This window comes from Mixophyes fleayi, chromosome 4 (genome assembly GCF_038048845.1).
Source record: "Mixophyes fleayi isolate aMixFle1 chromosome 4, aMixFle1.hap1, whole genome shotgun sequence".
Lineage (NCBI taxonomy): Eukaryota > Metazoa > Chordata > Amphibia > Anura > Limnodynastidae > Mixophyes > Mixophyes fleayi.
In genome coordinates, this window is record NC_134405.1 from 339,782,709 (window position 1) to 339,810,047 (window position 27,339).

The window sequence follows — 27,339 nt, forward strand, 5'->3', positions numbered from 1 at the left end:
CATGTACCCCGCCTCAGTGGTGGGTAGGGCAACAGTAGGTTGTTTTCTGCTTGCCCAGCTGACGGCTGCTTCTGCCAAGACAAACAGGTACCCTGTGTAGGACCGGTGATCATCCTCATCGGATTCCCAATCAGCATCACAGAAAGTCTCTAAAGTTGAATTCTTGGTTTTTGCAAATCCTAACTTTAAAGACCTCATACCTTTTAGGTATCTTAGAATTCTCTTGACCGCAATCCAGTGTTGTTTTCCAGGGTTGGTTACAAATTGGCCCACACGACTCACTGCGTGTGTGATGTCGGGGTGAGTTCCAATACTTGTGTACATTAAGCTTCCAACAGCACTTTACTAAGGGATGTTACTTCTGTGTCTATCGTCACCAATAAATATCCGATGCGATCAGTGTGGTTCCAACGCACAAAATAGATTTAAAAGCAATAAGCAGCAAAATACAATAAGAATGTTACAAAGTATAACTGATACATACGCAGCGCACCCTGGATCCAGGAACAGATGTCAACGCTGATGTCTGTTGGCAAAGAGACTGTTCTGGTACCAGAGGCCAGTTTATATACAGTTTGGTTTAGAAAAAACAATGATGATGTCACAGATAACACTAAGAAAGTTCTTCATTGATCCAGGGTTTATGATGTTTCAGTAGACTGCTGGTCATTGGTCAGTTCAATCGATCCTCTTTCCAGAGGTGGGGGCAACTCACTCCAACTGTTGCATATGTATCTTCCCGCTGAAAAACCAGTTTAAACTGACCCATAGACAGAGTGCATTTGAGTATTAGTCTCATATTATTCATCTAGCTATGTGCGATCGCTCCTCTGTTGATACTGGATTCCTGCTGGTTAAATATGGATTAATATGAGACCAAACTCCATACATCTCTGAGGACCTGAACCATAAATACCTTTACTCTAGTTTTATCTACGTATAAATAATCTCTAATTTATTTATTAATAAATAATGGAGGTTGGAACTTTAATAAATGTGTCCTATTTACAAATGTAGGTGTGAATGTAAGTGTATGGGCTGTTTACCTGTGAGATTGCGTTATGAGCCCCGGTATGACGCAGCGTACTAATTGCAATCACACAGTAAACCAATATTAATCAATTTAGCCGACTTCATCCAATTATGCAACTTCAACAGGCCACCCTTTGAGAGCATACCCAACACTCTCTCCCTTTCAAGAGTTTATTGCAAGATCTCAGTAGTACATTTCATTTTCTGTGATATTTGTCCCTCTTGGTATCATCACACTGTCTGTGGATATCAGTTGTATTATCATGGGAAATAGTCATAATTTCAGAAATCACTTTTGAAAAAACATATACCTCTGCAGCTCGGAGTTAACCATTTGTATGCCCTTCACCCACATATATAATACATGGTCTGGAAGAATATAAGGCACAATATAATACGTTACATCAATAAACAATATTCTAATAAAGTTCCCCCTGTCTAGAGGTAGCATCTCTCCAAGGCAAGTCTCCTCTTGTATAACATTCAAACAGTAATCTAGAGGAACTTTCCCAATCAATATTTTCTCAAGTCCTTGTTTATGATATCCTTCAGACTTTCTGGTTAACCGTACTTTAATGAGTCTTTCATAAACACTTGTGTGGCGGAATATTGTCTGATTATTTGGTTCAGGTACCCGATGCTCAAGTTTCTTTGTATGTGAAAAATTCAGGCACAGCACTGACCGTTCTACTGATTATTGGTGGTTTCAAACTAGGGGATCTAGTAGTGTTATATTCTCCCTTCTATTGGTCTCCCTTTCCCTGTAATGCAAGAACCTCAGTGATGTTTAGCAGGAGCGTGACTTGTCCTACATTAGTTTCTCTCTGAGGCATGTGAGAGCACACCCAGCATTCAGTTTGGTCTAGGACTTACCCACCAAAGAATGATAATCATTCTAATCGATGCCAGCCCAAGTCCAAATTATTACCGAACTGGCATCGCTGGATGCACCTCTCTTCAACTAGGAGGTCACAGTACTTACAGACACAATATTCTTCAAACAATAGCCCCTCACACTGTTTCCAAGCTCCATGGTAAGCAGACCTTCTCTTCACCCCCAAATTGAATAGTGTAACTGGCTGGACTGATTGTGTTAACAATTTCTCCTCTATCTCCACATCTTCAGTATCACTACCTGAACCAGTCTCCATCAACTGATCACCATTGCAAAAATATTTAAATTGGTCTGTTAAGTTGAGCATAGGAAGTTATAGTCCACAACATATTCTCCCAGTCCAACATCATGACAGTTAGTGTATAACATATCAGGAGACAGTGTTTCGAACTTCCTTGGTTGCTGTCTCACTACTTCCATCTCTTTATAACATTTTGAGCAGTCTCTTCATCATTACATTTTAACTCATCTTGGGAATGTACCATCAAGTGAGGTTGCTGGTCAAAAAGTGTCTCAAGGTGACAGGTTAAGAGGTGGTTTAGGAGTGGTTATGATGCTGGGGAGGACTAGTGGCAAAAGCTTCCGGCCATTCCAATCTAGTTTCAACTATTACTCTTCTCAATTCGTTCTTCATAGTACCATTTACCCTCTCTACTTTCCTACTGGCTTGTGTCCTATAGAGATTAGGTAAATTACTATCAAAAGCCCATAAGCTTTACACATGATCTGAAAGATATCACCAGTAAAATGCGTACCCCAATCACTTTCCATTCCACTAGGATTACAGTATCTGCATACAAGTTTCTGGGTATGAAACAGCAGTATTAGTGGCAGCTGGAAATGCCTCTACCCAGTTAGAAAATACATAAGTACAGACCAATACATACTTTAGATTCCTGCAAGGTGGCAATTGGATGAAGTCGATTTGTTTTACCTGGAAAAAGTCCATCTTTAGGAGGGGTATGGATTGGCTATATTGATATTTGTTTTTTCCAACATTTTTTCCTCAATCAAGTAAGACAGGACATTGCCTTCCTACTAGCTCAAGAAGACAATTCTGGTGCGCACCAGTATGTTCTCACCAGCTTGCACATACCTTCTTTACCCAGATGAGTCAGACCATGTACTGCCTCAGCTAGGCCTGGAAGATATGCTCTGGGAGCCACGAGCCTACCTTGTCTATTTCTTCAGAGTGACCACATCCCTTTGCCTTTCAGACCGCCTTTTCCAGTAGGGAGCACAAATTTTTCATTTTAATACATTTTTGTGTGTTTATCATTTCAAAGACCATTATTCTGTCAGTTGTCATAAATAAACCTGCTGCCCAGTTGGCATCTTCGTCCGCCCTGTTATTACCCACTGATATTGAGTCTTTTTATCCCTGTCAAAAGTCCTTTTGTGTGTTGTGACTGTGCTACTGATGTCCTGTTACTATGATAAAGGTTCCTAAGTCACCATAGAGCCCCAGAGTCACGCACTACCTTAAAACTTACTTAGTCAGTGTACATATTAATACCTGCTATGAGCCTAAAAATTGATTGAGCAACTTTCACTTCTGTACTGTTTGTTTGAGAGGCATGTTGGTGTCAGTAGCTGAGGGGGAGTGTATTGTCATTTGAAGGCTTCTGGGGTACCTCTTCTTAGGTTAGCACTCAATTTAAAAACAGGTATATATATGGCCCAAATATATGGGACTCTCACTGTTTAGAGTTAGGACCACCCTATTAGCAAAAGCGCCGTGGAGGGCGGGTGGCTTAACATACATTTGCAATTGTGTGCAACTGAGACTTTTGCATTTTTATGTACAAGTAGAAATGGCAGCTCCTTTGCTGGTTATAGCAGTGTGCTGTGGGATTTTTCTCTGTGTTTGTTCCTTTCAGGATAACCTCACCCTATCAAGCACCTGCTATGAGCCTATAAATTGATTGAGCAACTCCCATTTCTGTATTACATATTCTGCCAGCTCACATGCCTTGCTCAATCTCATAAGTTTGGCTACTTAAGTTAAGTATGGCGGGCAAAGGTTCAGGTTTTTTTAGTGCTTTTGTCATCTATATAACAGTATAACCAGTACATATCCATCTGTCTACGAGAAATATAGAACATAAAACATACAAAAAATTCTCATTTTCTAAGGAGGTGTCACTTATATCAGGTCTTTTTGGTAAAAGTCTGATTCAAATATTCCAAGTTGAACTAACCTTTATTCCCTCCCCCATTCTCCATAATTATAACAGGGAGTTACATCAGTCCTTCATCCAGCGTCCAATCCATCTTCTAGTCCATAAGGGATCCGGTATCTTTGATCACAATATTTCTACTACGTGTGTTGGACTTGTATCTATAACAGTGGAGTGCAAAATTAACCCTCGTGAAGCATATTCTGTACTTCCCATGAGTATCTAAAGAACACCATGAGAAGTACAGTATATTACACATCCTATTTTAAATAAAAAATCTCGGTCTAGTAAGTTAGTATGAGCCACTGCAACTAGAAGAAAGAATGTCAGAATGACCCAATATTAACTCTTGCCAGTGACTTTAAGGGAAAATTGTGCCCTTCACGTGTAACCCCCACAACTAATATATATATATCTCTCTCTGGCCATCCTTGTCTAAGGAAGAGAAAAAAAAAGAATTAATACCAGATAAAACACTTTTTTTACTTTACTTTTTGGTTCTTATCATAATTAGTCAACCAGACTTCAGACCTTAGTTTGTTTGCTTATGTATCCATCCAATGACAGCAGATGTTATATCTAGATGTTATTATATCTCTAGTCTTTTGTCACTTACCTGTCAATTTACTCTGTCCCCTGTTATATTGTCCTTACTGGGTTTAATTCTATAATATCAGTGCGCTGAGAGTCAATTAACTGAAACCATTGTCTCTGCACAATGGATATCTCTTTTTTCTAGTAGTAAATATGTGTGGGACAGTATTCCCTCTATGATCTCTGAAAATAAGCCATTACAGAAATTGCAACATTTTTTTTATAATCCCCCTTCACTAGTATTAATACATTTACAAGGCTCACTATTTTCCCTGAAGAGTTCATAGGGGCTGCGCATGCGCAGATCATCAGGATGGCGGACGGCCACGGTTCAGAATAGTTGGAGAAGAGGCACTCACGGTCCGGTGAGTGACACTTCTTCTAGATTGAGTGTGTGTATACTCTGCCTCTAATATTGATATTCTGTATTAAGTGTATAACTGTTCAGGTTTAAAGATGAGTAACTTAAATGTATTTTTCTTTTGTGTTTGTTTATGTTTGTGTGATTGAATCTAAAAAAAAAACAACCAAAAACCCTGCAATAGAAGTACAGTTAGAAAAAAAAGGGCAGTAATTAAATCCAGTGAGAACAGTTTTTCAAACAGTCTGGAGAAAGGCTTTTATTCCATTCATTGGTAATATGTAAAGTGACATTCCTCACCTTATGTGGATAATTACTAAAGTGCAGCAAGGGAAAAGAAGTGTATCATATATTATTATTGGTAAAATAACTTTGTTTTGGGTTTTTTCTCTTCTATAGACAAGGACAGCCAGAGAAATATATTTAGTAATTATGGAGATTGCAGGAGAAATACAAAATGTTCCCTTAAAATACACGCTAACATTGGGTCATTGTAACACACTTTCTTCTTGACACAGGCACTAGGAGTCTTTGCCCAGGATATCACCAGATGATGATCTTACCAGAGTAGTGTATACTACACAATGGTCCTCTGGTAGTAGGGTGACTAGCGGAACAGGAGAATCAGCAGATGGTGAGAGGATGCCAATGGAAAGTTTATGACTAGCAGCAAACTGGTTATAGATTAGGCAGATATGAACACGAGGATCTTGATGGACGTGAAGACGTGAGGAAAGTCAGTGGTCTGCGTACAGCAAGTTGTACCACTGCTATAGTGAGAGGACTTGTCCAGGAGTAGATAGGAGGTGGTGAAGTCAGTGGTCTGCGTACAGCAAGTTGTACCACTGCTTGTAGTGAGGGGACTGGTTCCAGGTGCAAGTAGGTAACGGGAAGTCAGTGGTCTGCGTACAGCAAGTTGTACCACTGCTATAGTGAGAGGACTTGTCCAGGAGTAGATAGGAGGTAGTGAAGTCAGTGGTCTGCGTACAGCAAGTTGTACCACTGCTTGTAGTGATGGGACTGGTTCCAGGTGCAAGTAGGTAACGGGAAGTCAGTGGTCTGCGTACAGCAAGTTGTACCACTGCTATAGTGAGAGGACTTGTCCAGGAGTAGATAGGAGGTAGTGAAGTCAGTGGTCTGCGTACAGCAAGTTGTACCACTGCTTGTAGTGATGGGACTGGTTCCAGGTGCAAGTAGGTAACGGGAAGTCAGTGGTCTGCGTACAGCAAGTTGTACCACTGCTATAGTGAGAGGACTTGTAACTGGTGCCAGAAGGTAACTAGGAGTCAGTGGTCTGCGTACAGAAAGTTGTACCACTGCTATAGGTGAGGATAGGCACAGGTGTCGATGAGTGGAAATATAGAATGTAGACACGGAGAGCACAAGGAACTTGATCCCAAACGATATATACAATTCAATAATAATATGACAAGTGCTGCTTGGCAGAGACAAAGTCACTACTGAAATCCAGGCCAATGGGAGAAAGTCAATTAGCATATGTATCTCATGGAGATAGAGGATTCCGTAGGTAAACAGATAACAGTCCAAGCGGATATGCAGTAAACGAATATAGTCAATAGAGGGTAAGCATACCGCGGTTCAGTTGAGCAGGCTGTCCACGAGAGAATACAGGAATAGTAGAGTGGCTGAACGCCAGCACGAGTAGAGACCACAGGTGAGTGGTAGCGGTAATCAGCGTCTGGGTTAGAACACAGGCAGAGAACTTGACACGAGTAGAACAACGATGATTAATGCAGGAATCACAGGAGACAGCAACACGAGTAGAACACTGGAGTAAATAGCAGTCTGGAAGCCGTAGAAGAATAAGCAGGAATCAGCAGGGACTGAAGACACGATGAACACAGGAGAGTTGAAGCGGTCTGGAAACCGGCAGAGCGATGATCAGGAATCAGCTGGAAACTGAAGACACGATGAACACAGGAGAGTTGAAGCGGTCTGGAAACCGGCAGAGCGATGATCAGGAATCAGCTGGAAACTGAAGACACGATGAACACAGGAGAGTTGAAGCGGTCTGGAAACCGGCAGAGCGATGATCAGGAATCAGCTGGAAACTGAAGACACGATGAACACAGGAGAGTTGAAGCGGTCTGGAAACCGGCAGAGCGATGATCAGGAATCAGCTGGAAACTGAAGACACGGAGAAGTACACAGGAGAGTTGAAGCGGTCTGGAAACCGGCAGAGCGATGATCAGGAATCAGCTGGAAACTAAAGACACGATGAACACAGGAGAGTTGAAGCGGTCTGGAAACCGGCAGAGCGATGATCAGGAATCAGCTGGAAACTGAAGACACGGAGAAGTACACAGGAACACCTTCAGAGACTCACAGAGAATGAGACTCCAAGATCAGACAACGAGGTAATGAACACAGGTGCTTTAAATAGGGAGAGTTGCCTGATCAGCCAATTAACTAAAAGCAAAAGGTCTGAAGAGTTCATAGGGGCTGCGCATACGCAGATCATCAGGATGGCGGACGGCCACGGTTCAGAATAGTTGGAGAAGAGGCACTCACGGTCCGGTGAGTGACACTTCTTCTAGATTGAGTGTGTGTATACTCTGCCTCTAATATTGTTTTTATGTTTTCCAGGAAGACACACATGGGAGATACAGAGTATGCGTCACAAGGGTCAATTTTGCATTTCACTGCTCCAGCCACAAGTCTCTCACAGGTTGTATAGTCACTGTGATCAGAGACACTGAGATACCTTTTGTGAGTAGATCGGTACTCTCAGCATTTGCCTTGACAGGAATTCTCTGTTGAAACTGCAGCAGCTTCTCTCTCATGATTTCTGTTGTCAGCTTTATATCCAAAGCTACTACCAGGAAATCATACTCTGGTGTGAGGTTCTGCAGCATCGCCATCGTGACTTCCTCATCGTCCACCTGTGCTCCCACAGATGACAATTGCTGGGATATTGACAGCATTTTGTCTAGATACTCGTTCATGTTATCACAGGCACTTAACTTCGTCCCGTACAGTGTACGCCTCAAGTTTATTCTTCTAATTAGACCTTTGTCCTCCTACGCAGTTTGCAGAGCAGTCCACATCTCATTTGCTGACTCTTTATTATTAATGATGGAGTACACGTGCTGTTCTACAGCTAAGCCAATGGTGTCCATGGCTCCATTCACCTTTTCCTGGAACAACTGTGACTTTCCACAACTTTTCCTGCTTTAACTGCATTCGCATGGCGAATTTCCACGTTGCATAGTTTTTTGATCCTTCGATGTCAGCTCTTCCTATCATTGTGAAGCAGAATTCACCAAGCGTTGGATTGTTCACCCACTAATATGGAACGTGAGCTGGGTTTAGACCGTTGTGAGATAGGTTAGTTTTACCCTACTGATGATGTGTTGTCGCCATAGTAATCCTGTTTTCAGAGCCTTTTAACTTAGCAAAGCTGATACTGGCACCTGTGCTGTGCATTTTTCTTTGTGCACTTAAATAAAGGACTTTTCTGATATATCAGCTTCCTTTTATTCTTTCGTACTTCTGCTACCATTCCTTATGTTTAAACGTTTACTTTAACACACAATGGGTCACTTAATAAGGGCTTTTGGGGAAGTTCTAATGCCCCCCGAGCATACACCATACGCAGCCATCTCTGCATCTCTGCTGCGTCTTACTACTTCACACTGAAACTCGGAAGTGCGAGCTTCCGGTCTCGCCATTCGCGCATGCGCAGTAGTGTGGCACGGATGTGAGGCTGCTGCCCCACTTCCTATACACTAGACCACCAGGGAAATGCAAGGTATACATAGGAGATGGAGCGTAGCGCTCCTCTTCTAACACTTCCATTGCTCCATGGCCCAGTCCTGGCGCTCACATGCCCATTGTAGGCACTTTCGGCGGTGGACTCAGGTCAGCATGAGACTCTGACCGGTCTGCAGCTATGCAGCCCCATATGCAACAAGCTGCGATGCTCTGTGTGTTCTGACATCTTTCTATCATATCCAGCATTAACTTTTTCAGCAATTTGAGATACAGTAGCTCTTCTGTGGGATTGAACCAGACGGGCTATAGCCTTCGCTCCCCACACGCATCAATGAGTCTTGGGCGCCCCTGACCCTGTCACCAGTTCACCGGTTGTCCGTCCTTGAACCACTTTTGGTAGGTACCAACCACTATGTACGGGAACACCCCACAAGACCTGACGTTTTGGAGATGCTCTGACCCAGTTATCAAACCATTATAATTTGCCCCTTGTCAAAGTCGCTCAGATCCTTACGTTGCCCATTGTTCCTTCTTCCAACACATCAACTTCAGGAACTGACTGTTCACTTGCTGCCTAATATATCCCACACCTTGCCATGTGCCATGAGATATCAATGGTATTCACTTCAATTGTCAGTGGTTTTAATGTTATGGCTGATCGGTGTATATATAGAGTCTGTTATATTAAGGGACACAGCTAATACATAAAGAGAAATCATGCAGAAATATGTACTGTTTTGGGAAAATGTCATTCAATAAGCTGAAAATAATAAATTATGCACATTTTGCAGTGATTGCACTTAAGTTACTTGATTAAATTACAGTTATTTACTTTGTTATTAAAAAAATATTATTGAAGGCATAAATGGTAGGAATGAAACACATTGTATCAATGTCCTTCATCATGGCTGAACCATATGTGGATTTAGCAGCTTCTAAGCAATCAGAGCGAAGCGGTTACTGTGGGGAGCCTTATAGCAGATAGACCCCAAAATATGAGCCATCGTTCAGACATTTGCTATATTGATTAATGATTATAATTATAGCTGCATGAGAATGAACCCATATCGTAATTCTGTTGACATTTGCAATTCTCCATAAGGAATCTATTATCGGGGGTCGTGGTTTAGCTTGCAGATGTGGATTCTGCAAGCTCCAGCATACTGAAGATTAAACTTAGTTAAATCGATAACTCTACCATTTGATTTGGACAGATATCCCTAATTAATATCCTCCTGTCACTCCAACAACTCAGAAAAACATATTTGGAGCGATCAGAAGAAAAAGGCCAGGACAAAACTCTCCCTAGTTTCACTGAAAGCTTACAATGTGAACACAGGCTGTAAGCCTAGTAACCTGCCACACATGTTAAATATTTCACTTACCAAACACAGGCATCGGGGGTGAAGTTTCCTGCTCAAGAGATAACACAATGACATCCATATTGAAGTTTGGTCCTTTAGTTAGTTTATCAAAGGGTTAATTAATTCCAATAGTGCTTAATCCTTGTAATATAGGTGTGCCTTTTATGTGATCCTACTGCCACCAAGTGACCATCTATGATATTGCTCTCATTTCTATTGCTCTTGTGAGTTGAACTGCTATCCTACTACCACCAAGTGGCCACGTGTGCTATTACAACACTCTTGCTTACAATTTCAAATAGAAAAACTAATCCCATTAGTAACAGATTATATAATCTTCGGACATTGAATAAACATGCTGCTTCCCTTTTTTCTGAGCAATGTAGCCATTAGCCCCCAACAAGTCCTAAAATTTTATTGGGGGACAGTGTGCAACAGCAATGCCCCGCGCTTTCGGTTTCACTGCTATAGTGTCACCAGTACACCTGTCATAGTCTACTGCTGGTAGTGGCTTTTTCTGGGGGACCCCATAATGTTTATCTACATAATTTTGCTGCTACCAGTCTAGAATATAAACGCTAGTGTTAGTAGTACTTTTGGAGGGGGGAGCAATTTTTTAAGCATTTACTTATTTATTTAACACATCAAATTGATGATAATGACTGCCATCTCTACAACATGTAGATATGCTTAAATCGTATCACCCGTGTAACACCCCCTTTCTTTGGCTAGGGTGTGTGTACTAGTCTTTGTGTGTCCTGTCTGCAAATGGACTCTTTACCTTGTATTCAGTGTCGCGCAGTTCTTCCACCATGGTCTAAGTACCGTAGGCTCTTCATGGGGTAGTGTCCTGGAGATAGCAACACCAGAAAGAGACCAAGGAGCCCTCCGCCCCCCTACACTGGACCACAGGCACGCACAAAGGAAATTTTATCTCACCAGATTGGTCTTTAGAATCCACACCAACACATTTATTAATGGACACTGGTTTCTAAAGGAGTTTTGTATCAAAAATAAATGTATTTCACTTGGAACAAAACAGCCACATATAACTTATGAACAAAACTGTTTAGTATCTATCATCATCAGCTATATATATAATGCCACTAATTCCGCAGCGCTGTACAGAGAATGCACTCACATCAGTCCTTGCCCCATTGGAGCTTACAGTCTAAATTCCCTCACATACAGAGAGACTGTCACGGGCACTAGGAGTCTTTACTCAGGGATCACCAGGTGATAGGCTTACCAGAGCAGTATAGGTGGTAATATGGTACTCTGGTAGCAGGGTGATCACGGAACAGGAAATAGCAGATGATGAGATGCTCAGGAAAGTCTATGACTAGCAGCACTGGCAATATGGAGGTAATAATATCACGAGGAACTGTATGGACAAAGGACACGTGAAGGTAGTCAGTGGTCTGCGGGAGCAAGTTGTACCACTGCTATAGTGAGGAGGAATGTCCAACAGAAACGAGGAGATGATGAGAGTCAGCGGTCTGCGGATAGCAAGTTGTACCGCTGTCTGAGTGAAGGAATGGAATCCAAGTGGAGGTATCCGGGGAGTCAGTGGTCTGCGGTAGCAAGTTGTACCACTGCTATGTGAGAGGATACTGGAACAGGTGATACTGGAAACAGGGATCAGTGGTCTGCCTCTAGCAAGTTGTACCACTGAATATATATGTGAGGAGGTGCACGGGGAGAGACTGCAACACAAGATATACACGGGCACCTTAAACTCGATCCACAGTAATATGCACAATATATATATATATATATATATATATATATATGACTGAACAGCACTGCAATAATAGAAAGTCTCTTGAAGTAATCCGGCACAAGATAACACAGTCAATGATGGCAATAGACTCAGCGGATAGCAAACTCCAGAGGAGAACCAACACAGTCCAGCAAGATATGCAATACACCAGCACAGTCAATGAGAAGTATGCATACCGTGGTTCAGGAGAAGGCAGTCAGACAGGAGTGCAGAGATACCTGAACGGCAGGAGGCCGGCAGGATGCGAAGTCCCTGGATGGGTGAAGCGGTGGTCTAGTAGGTGCAGCGCACAGGTAAGTAGACCAGCAGGGAAACAAATATACAGGAATCAGTAGAGCGTGGAACTGGACTCCTGGAGGACCCTGGAGAATGGTGATGGTCTAGCAGAGGAGTAAATAGTGAGACACGAATCCAATGCTGACAGGCGGGTAGAGACCAGCGGGAACACAGGAAAGCGTGGAGAGCGGATCAGCAGTAGATGGACGAGTAGAGCTGAGGAGTAGCAGCAGCAGGTCTCTGCGGACACACGGAGGTAGCCAATAGCAACCAGCAGGTGCAGTAACGATGGGACACGGGGGAGCAGAGTTGAGCTGGAACTGTTGATCACGGAGAGTAGCGGATAGCAATAGAAGCAGCAGTCTCGAGGAAACACGGGAGAGTTGAGATGAGCTGAAGACTGAAGCGCACAGAGGCAGCGGATAGGAATCAGCCAAACAGTCACGATAAAACACAGACGAGTTGCAGGTTGAAGACTGTAGTGCACGGAGGCAGCGGATAGGAATCAGCTAACAGTCACGATGAAACACAGACGAGTTGCAGGTTGAAGACTGTAGTGCACGGAGGCAGCGGATAGGAATCAGCTAACAGTCACAATGATATATGATAGAGTTGAAGTGGTTAGAAGACTGTAGTGCACGGAGGCAGCGGATAGGAATCAGCTAACAGTCACAATGATATATGATAGAGTTGAAGTGGTTAGAAGACTGTAGTGCACGGAGGCAGCGGATAGGAATCAGCTAACAGTCACGATGATACACAGGAGGGTAGAAGTGGTATGGGAACCACAGTAGTAGAAGTGGTTTGGAAACCACAGAGGTAGAAGTGGTTTGGAAACCACAGAAATCAGCAGCGCTGAATACACGAGGAAACACAGGAACACCTTCAGAGACTCATGGGGAATGAGACTCCAAGATCAGGCAACGTGGTGTTGACCACAGGTGCTTAATATAGGGAGTGTTGCCTGATCTACCAATTAAGTTAAAGGAACATACACTGAAGGATTAGAAAGGGCTGCGCATGCGCAGTCCCTCAGGATGGAGGACGGCCACGGTTCCTAAATGTCCGGGAAGAAGCACTCACAGTCCGGTGAGTGACAGAGACACAGACTGGGGTCAATTTGACAGCAGCCAATTAACCTGCCAGTATGTTTTTTGGAGTGTGGGAGAAAACCAGAGCACCCGGAGGAAACCCACGCAAACACAGGGAGAACATACAAGCTCCACACAGATATGGCCGGGAATCAAACTCATGACCATAATGCTGTGAGGCAGAAGTGCTAACCACTGAGCCACCGTGTCAACACAATTGTTTTCTTCTCTGTCTAAATTTGATCAGGTGATTAGCAACCAGTTAGAACAACACACTGTCCCGGTCCCCTTATTCTCCTCGTTATATCATTCTCCTCAAACAACACTTGGTTCCTGCAGACTGTCGTTACTTCATAATAAAGGCGGCCTATACTTTATACTTTTGTTACATCCTCTCTCCCCTATACACGATCATGTACAGCGCTACGGAATTAGTGGTGCTATATAAATAAATGATGATGATGATGATGATGTAGTCACTTTGATAACACAGGTTCAGTCCAGTGACATCAAAAGTGAAATAAACATGGGTTACTTATCAGTATTGCTCCCAGCCCAAAATCCCAAGATGGCTCCTCTCTGTGCAGATGTTGAATAACACTTTATCTCTCTCTTCCTGGCTGTCCTCTGTTCTTCTCCAGACCTCTCAGACTTCCCGAAGGTCTCTGCTCTGGCTGACATACAGGTGGCTCTCCTTGCTCTGATCCTCCTCTCTGCTACCCCTGCGACATTGTCAGGCCAACACACACTCGCTACTCCGTCATTCTCTGTCCCTTTCCCAGGATGTCTGTCCCTCTGAGTCCCCCTCAAAATTTTGGCGTTTGTAACTGCTCCTTCACAAGCTCCTCCTCCTACTGCATGCTGGGATATGTAGTTCTCTGCCTGCAGGGAAGCCATCCAAAGCGCATGTGTGGCCTGCTTGGGACGCCGGAGCCACACACTTTTAAAGTCTATGACATACTTGCCAACTCTCCCGGATTGTCCGGGAGACTCCCGCATTTTGCGAGAGTCTCCCGGACGAGTGTGGCAATCTCCCTGATAGGAAGGGGGAAAATTTAGTTTAAACGCCGCGATTCACCCGGAATCGCGGCATTTAGCCCCGCCCCCACTGTAAAATGACGCGATTTGCGTCATTCCGTCACGGGGGCGGGGCCAAAATGACGCGATTTCGCAGCCCCGCCCCCTACACGCCCACGTCCCAGCCGGCATCTCCCGGAAAAAGAAAAAAAAATGTTGGCAAGTATGGTCTATGATATGCTTTAAAAGTGTCCATATGCAGTGGCTTGCAAAATTATTCATCCCCTAAAAAGTCAACAGATTTGTCTGTGTTACAAATGACACTTACACATGTAACGCCCCCTAGTGGCTTATTTCTAATTATGTGTTATTTATTGGAAGAATTTTATAAAACAAACAAACAAATAAGAAAACTGATATATGTTATTCTAACATGCATTTGCTAATCTAATCAATGAAATGATATATAAGTTTTCCAGGTTAAAAATATAGTAACAAGTTAGGTAAATGTTTAATTATAGGTTGTAAACAATTACTAATGAAAGTGCTGACATAATGGCAGTTGTTCAATGCAGAGATTTGAAACATAAATAGCTGTGTCAGCGGATAAGCTAACAAAGCATATAAAACAGAATTCCTGTACATAAAATAACATAGCTCAGGACAACACATAAACAGGTGGATGTGCAGGACAATGCCAACCAGGGACCCAGAAACAGAAGCCTGTGGATATACTAGTCAGGGGACACATAAACCTGCCCATCTCCAGATGTATTATATACTTGGTTATGTACCAGCGAAACCATATCTGATAATACTTATGACTGGCATTTCTAACCGTGTACATGTAGCTTTCATGGCCCATATCATCATTTACGAGAGCTTGCTATTTTTGGGAGTCAGGGGAATCAGCAGCAAGCCACGTACGGGCTATTATGAATTTTTTTACTGCCAGGAGAATACAGATACATTTGCACATTGTTTTATTCAGGGTATCCTCTAATGAGACACTAAACATACAGATCAGAGGGGTACGGGGGGGGGGGGGGGGAGGGGGTGAGCACCTGGTACAGTGTCACAAATACATCTCCACACATCCGGTCAATACCGCTGAACTGCCAGACAGTCCCACAACAGGTGCCAGAAGTGTCCATCATGGGAACAACATTTTGGACAGTTAGTGCCTTGTCTACCACCCATTTTAAACAGAGAAACTGGTGTAAGATTTACAAATAAGTGAATATGTTGCAATCGGATGCAGAAGGTGGTGTCCCGAAGGCTCTTAGGTGCCTGAGTCCAGTCTTCATCAGAGCAGACCCAGGTCAGCCTCCCAACTAATTTTGGAGAGAATAATCCATCGGGGTCAAATTAAAAATTAATTTTGGAGTATAGAGAGGAAATATATATAATATCCCTTTTGTGTTGTAATTATACTCTGATATATTCTCCATATATACTCTTTTATTCTAGCATATATTCTTAATTCTTACACACAATTAGGTTTTAATTATATATATGTGTGTACACTTTTGTGATAATGGGTTTTGTATATCTTGTATAGATATTTGAAATTAAATCTATCACTCTAAAAATGTATACTTTATATTGTATAATCCAATAGGAAAGCACTCCTAGCCATGGACTATTACTCAGAGAGTGATTTGGAGAAATATGGAAGAGAATCCACTTTATTGGATAATAGATACATAACGTTAAAGATACAGATTGGGCAGTTGGAGTTTGAAAAAAAATATATGTATATAACAAAAAAACAGGATATAAAAGAATAAGTAAATGAAAAATATACAGTATATTTAAGATCATGCAGGAGGGAGTGTAAGGGTTAATTCCATATATGTTTACACTTGCATTATAACTGAAAGAAAGATGTCTCTTCAAAATGAATTTATAATTGAAATGTCTTTTAACCTGCCTGCTGTAATATTAAACTGAGGACCTTGAGATCAGCCGGTGTCGAATGTTTCAGAAAATAGTTTACAGTATAAGATGCTCTGTTTATTATCTAATATATAACAAGTGTCTTGTGAAGAAAAGTTTATTATGTAATCTGCCTGTGTGTTTAATATGTCTGAAAAGTAATGATTTCAAAGCATATAACCAGCTGTAATAGATATATTTATTTTGCTATATTTTATGTTATCCCTTTTATAATTAAAAAATCATTCTGATCACTTACAAAGTTGCCCGTACAAGTTCTGTAGTCCTTGGGCAACATGGGCTGAATAACACGAGGGATCGAACCAATTAGTATGGGCTTGATAATCTGACAAGAGTGTCATGACTCTTACTACCCCCACTTTCTCTGTCCGTCACCCCAAAGCCCTATTACCCCTCCTCTAGCGACCTCTATTGACATCTAATGACAAATTTCTTTATAAGCGCAGAGAATGTCTAAATTATATGTTACAGGACTGTTATATTGAGATGGATATTGGTAAATGTCTGCAATGTGAATGTGCAAATCTGTAAACCATATCCCCCTTTTCTTTTCTGCATCCCATCAATATGTTTTTCGTATTAAATTAATAAAATTAATTTTTTACTTAAATTGCATTGACACAGAAGACAACAATTAATAATCTTATATCCCCACTGAAATGTAAAGAGGCGGAATGGGAGGAAGAGGGAGATTTCAGTGACCGGCTTTGTGCGAGCTCCTGAAACCTTACGTAGCAGTCACAGGATCCAGAGGTCAGTCAGTCATTGGTCGAGGAGTGGGAGAGACAGTGACAGCTGTAATACCGTGATAAAAAATGTATACTTACCGTCACTTCTGTTATTGCGGTGTTACTATAGGACCAATGTATGGCCCATTCCTAGATTGTCCTGTGAAAATCTATTCTGCTGTATTTACGCTCCAACAAATAGTTAAGAAATTCAGTCACCTGACCGTAGAAATCATTTATAAAGTGCATTATCTTCTAAGGAACTACAAGGTAACATTTTATTTTATCACATATTACAAAATAGATTTGAATAAAACACACATTTAAAAGGAAAAAAAAGTTTATTTACCCATTTGGTCTATTTTCGAAATACAAACCACATCCTATCTTTACTTTGTTAGTTACATACACATTCTCAGAGATGTAAAGATATAATATTAAATGTTGTGTCCCCCCCCCCCCCCCCCCCGATCCTAACACCCCCTTCTCTCTCTCTTTATGTAAGTGATATTTATCTGAACAATATGTGTAACAGGTCATTTTCCTTGTAAGATATTGATTTCAAGATAAAAAGTTTGGTTATAACAGACAGATTAAAGAAACATGTATCAGATCTGGATAATGTTAATCTTTCAGAAGCTTTACAGAGACAACATCCCATTCACCCCCTGTATATATAACAGCCAATAGGAGCAAGTGTAGCACTGACTACTGTAATAGGATATACACTAAAAGAAAGACAGTTATTGTAGCCAATCTCAGATATGGAGAACTCCCACATACATGTATATTTATATATTTATAATGAAAGTTTCTTACACACCAACAAGGGAACAAATGCAGACACACTGGTTATCTGGTTACACAGGAGGAGGAGCTCAGCTGTAGCTCCACCCACTGCTTCACTCTATTGGTTAAGCGTCCCACCAATCAGATTCCCCTTTCTGTGATGTCAGTCTAGGGAGATTTCTTACATTATATTACATATTTCCCAGCTCCTGATTTCCCCAGATATCTTTATACAACCATCATATACACCTAATATAGCTTTAAGGGGCTCAGTGAAGGTGGCAGTGACGGTGTGTAAGTGTCTGATCGGGTCACACAGAGCATAAAAGGACATCTGTCCAGCCTCATAATCCAGATATATCCTCACTCTATCACAGGGAATATTGTAAGGTAACTGGACCACTTTGCTGTCATGTATCACTGAATACTGATTATTATAACACCTCAAACACCAGGACTTGTTATTAAATCCAATGTGTGACTGATCTCCTCTCCTGTCTATACTGGGATAACACATCCCTACCCTCCAGCTCCGTGACTTACTGACATCCACTTCCCAGTAATGTCGCCCTGAAGAAAATCTCCTGGTGCTTAATACTTGAGGATAACAAAATCTCTTTGATGTTTCTGGATGATTCTGGTTTATATATGGCACAGATACAGTTTTCATGTCACCTGATATATGTATATTATTAGCAGCTGTGTTTATATCCAGTAATATGTCTGTAGGTTTCTGCACATAGAAGCATACATTTATACTGCTTATTAAATCAGATAATGTGTGTAATTTCTCTGAGATGAGACCCACATCCAGATCTCCTACACCATGGACCTGGTCATTATGTCTCTCTCTGTCCTCAGTATCACACAAGTCACCTGTGTCTGGATCCTGTAAGACAGTCACTGAATCAGACATGTTACACAGCTCCTCAATGTGACGCATCTTCCTGGACAGCTCGTCCTTCTTTATTTCCAGCTGCTGGATTAGATCTGAGGTTGTGGTTAAAGCTATCTGCTCCTGCCTGGAGATCTCACTCAGGACTCTCTTCTCTAGGTCTTCCAGCTGTCTCCTGATGTCTCTAAACAGGGCAGTGACTCTCTCTGTTACACCAGCTGCTTTTTCTGGATCTTCTCTCCTGCGCTCCTGCAGTCTCTGGACTCTTTTCTCAGTCTCCTCTCTCTTTGTGGTCAGTTTCTGCAGAACATTTCTCAGTTTTTCCTTCTTCTTCATAGAGGCCACATCCAGCATCTCCACCTGATGTCCTCTGTGTTCTCCGGCCAAACTACAGGACACACAGATACAGGCAGCGTCCTCAGTGCAGTAATACTCCAGGATCTTCTTATGGACGGAGCATTTCCTCTTCCCCAGAGAAGTGGTGGGATCAGATAAAACGTGTTCTGCTGACTTGCTGTGTACTCTCAGGTGTTTATCACACAGAGAAGCTTCACAATGCAGACAGGATTTAGCAGCAGGTACAGGAGAGTGAATACAGTAAGTACAGAAGATCCCAGTCTGTTCCTGATCTGGCCGAGTAAACGGAAAATTCTCCACTATGTTACACAGAGTTATGTTCCTCTGCAGTGCAGGACGCTCCTGACACTCTGCTCTGCATTCAGGACAGGTATAAACTCCAGACCCCTCCAGTGTATCCAGCACACGATCAATACAGACCCGGCAGAAGTTGTGTCCACATCTCAGTGTTACAGGATCTGTATAAATGTTCAGGCAGATGGAACAGTCCAGCTCCTGTCTCAGATCAGCAGACGCCATCGCTGACTGCAAGAGAGAGAAATGAAAGCAGAGCAACCAGTGGGTGTGTTTCACATTTTCCATACAGGGCAACATCTGAGCTTGTCACTCACATTATATCTATAGGCTTAGTTATACTAAGGGACACAGCTAGTACATAAAGGGACATCATGCAGATAAATGTACTTATTTTAGAATTCGTAAAGGCTATTTAATAAGTTGAAAATAATACATTTTGCAGGGATTACCCAATTAATGTATTAAAAATATAGCCATTTAGTTTTGAATTAAAAAAAAATTGATGAAGGCATAATTAATCAGTTATTTGTTAAATTACTAATCACACAACAAACAGTGTTAAATTGCTGCATCTATGTAAAGGGAAAACCCAACACTAGTATTCTTTAATATGTCTTACTATCTACAATACTTAGAACCTGGTTTTTATAAAACAAATATATAACATTTATTGGCGGGGTTTTATCTAGGATTTTGGGGCCCTTAACAAAAAAAATTATGGGGTCCCTCTAATAAGAGCTGGATTAAGGTTCTGAGGGGCCCGAGCACTTAAGACAGGGGGGCCCCTATGATGGCTATCTTGTTTTGAGAAATACACGGGCAATACTGTGTGCAGTACTGTTAGGTGCACACAACTCTCCCCTCACAAGCAGTACGCTGTGAAGCAGGACATACCTCCTAACTGTGCTTTTAAGTCGGACCAAATCTTCATTAAGCAGAACAGTCACCCAAATTCGGGACTACCCCACCAGAATCAGGGCAGTTGGCAGACTGTCCTGCTCTCACCTACCTGTTCTTGCAGCTTGCACTAACTGCACCTGCTGATGTCTTTAGCTCAGTTGTTGCTTGTCTAGATCCTGCAATGCTGGGGGTCCTATTTGGAAAAAAGACAGGTACATAAAAGTGTGTTGGTTTTTCATTTCTCCACTCTGTCACCTCGTTTTCCCGCCCCTCCCCTCTTTTTTTTCTTGTTTCCCTCCCTAGTCTCCTTTCCTTTGCCCTCCCTGTTATCCCCCTCAACCCCTTTCTCCCCCTGCTGCCATTCCCGCTCCTTAGCTCCCAGTTACCACAGGATGGAGAACCCCCCATCTGCTGCCGTTACACCCCCACCTCCCAACCGTTTCACCCCGGCCTGCGTTCGCCCTGGTTCTGCGGCCATCCCCGCCCCAGTTGTGAGAGGAGCTAGGTGTCTGCTAGCAACTATCCGGCTGTTTCGTGCTGTCATATTTTCTCAATGAGTAATGTCCCCGGAGTGAGCAGTTCCCTGCTCATCCCTCGGTGACCTCATGTGCGCCACCCAGGGTGCTAACAGAGATGAAGCCCGCCCAGTGCGGGGGAAACGCGTTGGATTATTGTACATATTACCACTGTGACCAGCCGAACTTTCAGCAATTATTGGTCTCACACCAGAACTGAGATCCCTGCCCGCTAAATACCACACTGAGCACTTTAGTGGATTTGCAGCACTACACTACACTGTCTGAGTGTACATCCACAACAAACAGCTGGGACGCCAGCGATGCTCTGCATATGCACGCACTGAAGGAATCCAGCCTTCCAGCACTTCACTGTTTAACTACATACCGGAGAGGACTCCTCTGCATCAACAGGAAACATCAGGAGCTGATCGCTTCATCGCAAAAGTAAGTCCAAGCCGCCTTACACATGTGAATCCCGCCGATTGAGCTGGTTGCCAAAACGGACATCATCTACTGATTGTGGGAACACAAACTGCTTACTACACCTGCATCTATTATAGGATTTATCTGCACCTAAGGGAGGATTTCCTTCCAGAACTGGAAATCCTACAGCACTATCTGGCTGTTTACACTGGTCATTAACATTACTGACACTTATGCCATTTATTGCTATGGCGTCTATTGTGACTCCGTTCACTATGTGATCACATGAATTTTTTTTCTGATTGTCATTTGTTTTATGGGTCTGGCTAGACCACGTTTTTCTGTTGTGTACCATTAAACACACTATACATTTTATGTTTTAGCGCCGAGGTACTTTCCATTATATCCTACTTTGTCTAGGGATAGGGGTTCCCTATTTCCCTCTGGCTGCTCACATCCCACATCTGTGTTGCCCTATACCTTCTATCTATACAGATTAATTTCTTCATTTGCCCCCAATTCTTCCCACCCCCAACTAGCATCGATTTATTTATATTTCGAACATTTTACTTTGTTTGCTAAAGTTTGCTTATGTACCAACCCCCCTCCTTCCTCCCCGGGAGCCCAGGTACTTTATTTTCCCCTCCCTCGGGCGCCCGGCCTGTCCCCATCGTGGGCTCCTGCTCCCTTCCGAGTTACCACGCCCCGGAAGTCACCATGCACCTTGCCAGCTATTAACATGTCCACTTTAGTACAGCAGATTCCGCCGGTCAGGCAGACTTTCAATCAGCGCAACACAGCTTCAGTAGATGGAGTAACACGGACGATGGGGGTTGCTGCCTTTCAGCGTGGCCTATAGGGAGCAGCAAGACTCATTGTGAGCGGGATGGAAGATGTGCTTTAGATAGTATGACGCAACCACTGCATTTTAATACACTACACATGCAGGTCATAGGTAATACTAGTGGTATTCTGATTATGACGGGGTCCTCCTACATGAGGGAGGATATTGCACACTCGGATGTTTGGCTGGTTACCAGCAGAGTCTAGCTAAGCGGGAATCCGTAGAGCCAGAGGCACAGGAAGGGACGTGCTTTTAGTGGGGTATTACATCCCTCGGGAAGATATTGGGGTAGTGGCTTCTAGGGCCTACCACACTGGCTGCAAGATTTATATATTCACAGCGGCCTACATAGAAACCGAAACCTGCGTCAGACTGGGACATGTTTTGTTCTCTCCATATGAGAAGAGGCATTTCTCTATGAGGTGGAATTAGTTTGGCGTCTCTATAATGACCACCTTCGAGTTAAGTTCGATGGCCAACCCAGCTTATCACCGGGTTTAACGCATGTAGATATTGGGTTAGCATTTATAAGACCGGCGGAGTCTCCGTGCTTACTGGTATTGGGATTATGCCTTCCACCCAGGGGAGGCTTGGCACGCCTCGCCATAGCCTAAATGGGAATTCACCCTTAATACATCTAAATACAGCCTTATACCTCCATCCCATCATCATCAGAGGGTTTGATTTGTTAGTTATAGTAATATGTTCATATACAGAATTTGCATTTCATTATTTACTCTGTTGCTGATTTTATGTCTTTCCTTTATGCATATTTCTTAGCAAACAAATATAGTTACATTCAGATAATTTTATTTGACCATTTAAACGTAATTCTATTAAAATTAATGAAAATTCTAGAAAAGTTTTTATGCCAGAGGCAGGTACACCTATAGCTGGGGTGTGATTATCAAGTTACCTGATGATTGGTTGATACAAGTTTCTTTGTCCCACTCTCTCAGTATTCGGTTTGCCTGACAAAGCATAGAACACTACTAACTACTCGCCGCGTCCGCTGGTGACCTCGAGTCCTCCATTCATGGGTCCATGCGGATTGGGCACTAATTTATGCCTTACAAATGACTAAAATAAGATATTACTAATTTAGGTTTGCAACGCGGATGGGGAGGATCTACCCATGTAATACTTGCAGATTTGATCTCCACGTCCAAAGGCTCATCCATGATACCTTTGCGGTGTATATATCATGGTATGTGTATAACCTGATGGAGTTACACAATTTTAAGGTGGTGCTCATATACGACATGTTATATAAAGGATGGTTGGCTTATCATGACTACCCGCCGCTCAGTGTCTCGCACTTGTGGGGCATACCTAGTCTATGAGACTGAGACTATTCTGGTCACTATAATAAGTAGACTCAGACTTATTACTTACTGTAAAAGCCAGCAAGTGTAATATATATAATATCCCTTATTGGACTCTACATGTCATATTCCCTGTGGGCACAGTCTCATTTTACCTAGTTTGTCCAATAATTTAACCTTTATTTACCCAATCTAATGGCTCACAGTTCCAACGATTTTGTGATTCCAAGCACGTATGGTGACTCTTAATTCAGTAAATGCTGAGGGTCTCATCTATAAGTACCTTACACTCATTACTAATTTATACGTTCCAATTGACTAAAGCTATTGTCCTTTAAATTGCACTATGACAGAGACACTCACTGTGCGATTTAGTGGTCCAAGGAGTACCATTAGGTAACAGGCTTGGGTCTCCTTCGATTCACATGCAGACCCGACCATAAGCCCGGTTGATTTAGCACGGAGTATATAGCCTTTAGATCGCAGGGGTGATGCACATTCAATTTTCTCCCCTGAATAAACTGCAAGTGGGAGCAATCTTTCCACCATTCATCAGTTTTATCAGCTTAGCCTAAAGGAACTCAGCACTCAGTGAATTAGGATTGGGGCAGCTACCATGCGGCTTTGGAGGGGCCTGCCGTTGAGGCTATAATGTACTTAAGAGGAGGGAGTCTGATAGCTGCATGACCTCGCAGCTGGAGCACATTGCTAGGCACAGGTTGCTCACTAGGAACCTTGGCAGAACCGTAGGTGCACATGGTATTCTGCCCTGTGTCATTATGATCTTTATAAATGTCCTTCAATGTTTACGATCTAGTGGCCAGAAACAATTATTGACAGCCATGATCCACGTATGCGCATACTGGCGCGCACGGCTGCCATATTGATGAGCCACTTATATAAAGTATTTCAGCACAAAGCCATCCACTGCCAAGTTAAAATTGCCACCATGTAGAACTGGATCATCTACATGCACAACTATATAATAGGATTACATTTTAAGCATTTGTGTATATATATATTTATTGGCCAACAAATATATATTTACTGCCAGAATCTTACTGCTTCCATTATCAATAAGGTATAAGAGCACAAGCATACAGTATAACTACTTAGCTCAATCACACAATCCATTGTTTAACAGTACTACTTTATTGACAGTCAAGTAAGTTCTCAAAGCTCCACATCTGCTGCACCACTTTGCAAATCCCTATACTGGCTGCCTGTGTCCTCCAGAATTCAATTCAAATTACTCACCTTTATCTACAAAGCCCTCAACAACACCACCCCTTCATACATCTCAAATCTCCTATCCAAATACTCTCCCTCCCGCCCTCTTAGATCTACCTCTGACCTGCGCCTTGTCTCGTCTCTGGTAACCACCTCTCACTCCCGCCTACAAGACTTCTCCCGTGCTGCTCCCCAGTTATGGAATTCCCTACCACGCCCAATTAGCCTTCAAATCTTTAGATGTTTTCTGAAAATCCATCTCTTTTTTTAGGTGACCTTATCCCCAATAACACTATTCACACTAATGCACCCTCACAACTGTACATATCTCCACTCTGAGCCACACTCGCTCTTCTTGTTTCAGCTGTGCCCTCTTCTACTTAGAATGTAAGCTCTCTAATGAGCAGTGCGGTTCTGTCACGGGCACTAGGAGTCTTTACCCAGGGATCACCAGGTGATAGGCTTACCAGAGCAATATAGGTGGTATTATGGTACTCTGGTAGCAGGGTGATCACGGAACAGGAAATAGCAGATGATGAGATGCTCAGGAAAGTCTATGACTAGCAGCACTTGTAATATGGAAGTAATAATACACGAGGAACTGTATGGACAAAGGACACGTGAAGGTAGTCAGTGGTCTGCGGTAGCAAGTTGTACCACTGCTATAGTGAGGAGGAATGTCCAACAGAAACGAGGAGGTGATGAGAGTCAGCGGTCTGCGGATAGCAAGTTGTACCGCTGTCTTGAGTGAAGGAATGGAATCCAAGTGGAGGTATCCGGGGAGTCAGTGGTCTGCGTTAGCAAGTTGTACCACTGCTATGTGAAAGGATACTGGAACAAGTGACACAGGGAACAGGGATCAGTGGTCTGCCTCTAGCAAGTTGTACCACAGAATATATATGTGGGGAGGAGCACGGGTAGAGACTGCAACACAGGAGATACACGGGCACCTTAAACTTGATCCACAATAATATGCACAATATATATAAATGACTGAACAGCACTGTAATAATAGAAAGTCTCTTGAGGTAATCCGGCACAAGATAACACAGTCAATGATGGCAGTAGACTCAGCGGATAGCAAACTCCAGAGAAGAACCAACACAGTCCAGCAAGATATGCAATACACCAGCACAGTCAAAGAGAAGTATGCATACCGTGGTTCAGAAGCAGGCTGTCAGACAGGAGTGCAGAGATACCTGAACGGCAGGAGGCCGGCAGGATGCGAAGTCCCTGGATGGGTGAAGCGGTAGTCAAGTAGGTGCAGCGCACAGGTAGGTAGACCAGCAGGGAAACAAATACACAGGAATCAGTAGAGTGTGGAACTGGACTCCTGGAGGACCCTGAAGAATAGCGATGGTCTAGCTGGGAGGTAAGTAGAGAGACACGAATCCAATGCTGACAGGCGGGTAGAGACCAGCGGGAACACAGGAAAGCATGGAGAGTGGATCAGCAGTTGAAGGACGAGTAGAGCTGAGGAGTAGCGGCAGCAGGACTCTGCGGACACACGGAGGTAGCCAATAGCAACCAGCAGGTGCAGTAACGATGGCACACGGGAGAGCAGAGTTGAGCTGGAACTGATGATCACGGAGAGTAGCGGATAACAATAGTAGTAGCAGTCTCGAGGAAACACGGGAGAGTTGAGATGAGCTGAAGACTGAAGCGCACAGAGGCAGCGGATAGGAATCAGCCAAACAGTCACGATGAAACACAGACGAGTAGCAGGTTGCAGACTGTAGTGCACGGAGGCAGCGGATAGGAATCAGCTAACAGTCATGATGGAACACAGACGAGTTGCAGGTTGAAGACTGTAGTGCACGGAGGCAGCGGATAGGAATCAGCTAACAGTCACAATGATAATGATAGAGTTGAAGTGGCTTGAAGGCTGTAGTGCACGGAGGCAGCGGATAGGAATCAGCTCACAGTCACGATGATACACAGGTGAGTAGATGTAGATTGAAGACTGTAGTGCACGGAGGCAGCGGATAGGAATCAGCTAACAGTCACAATGATATATGATAGAGTTGAAGTGGCTTGAAGACTGTAGTGCACGGAGGCAGCGGATAGGAATCAGCTAACAGTCACGATGATACACAAGAGGGTAGAAGTGGTATGGGAACCACAGGAGTAGAAGTGGTTTGGAAACCACAGAGGTAGAAGTGGTTTGGAAACCACAGGAATCAGCAGCGCTGAATACACGAGGAAACACAGGAACACCTTCAGAGACTCATGGGGAATGAGACTCCCAGATCAGGCAACGTGGTATTGACCACAGGTGCTTAATATAGGGAGTGTTGCCTGATCTGCCAATTAAGTTAAAGGAACATACACTGAAGGGTTAGAAAGGGCTGCGCATGCGCAGACCCTCAGGATGGAGGACGACCACGGTTCCTAAATGTCCGGGAAGAAGCACTCACAGTCCGGTGAGTGACAGTACCCCCCCTTTTAAAGGTGGGCACAGAACGCCTGGAACCGGGCTTGTCCGGATTTTTGGAATAAAACTTCTTCAGAAGAGCTGGAGCATTAAGATCTTCAGCTTTGATCCATGAACGCTCTTCAGGACCAAAGCCCTTCCAATGAACGAGGAAACGGAGAACTCCTCGCAAACTTTTTGCATCCAATACCTCAGTAATCTCGAAATCTTCCTCCTGATGAACTTGAACTGGCTGAGGTGCTGAAGGAGGAGACGAGAAACGGTTGATGATGAGAGGTTTGAGCAAGGACACATGGAAGGCATTGGAAATCC

At 43.1% G+C, this 27,339-nt stretch overlaps 1 protein-coding gene across 1 annotated transcript; it reads right to left on the reverse strand.

Moving 5' to 3' along the window:
- Positions 1 to 17,254: 17,254 nt before the first annotated feature.
- Positions 17,255 to 19,712, reverse strand: LOC142153238 (E3 ubiquitin-protein ligase TRIM39-like). The gene has a single exon (XM_075210634.1). It carries the CDS (start codon positions 19,648 to 19,650, stop codon positions 17,986 to 17,988), a length of 1,665 nt encoding a protein of 554 aa, XP_075066735.1. The 5' UTR covers positions 19,651 to 19,712; the 3' UTR covers positions 17,255 to 17,985.
- Positions 19,713 to 27,339: the final 7,627 nt, after the last annotated feature.

Excerpts from the sequence above, each read along its gene's own strand:
- LOC142153238 (XM_075210634.1), bottom strand. The coding sequence starts at position 19,650 with ATGTTGCCCTGTATGGAAAATGTGAAACACACCCACTGGTTGCTCTGC.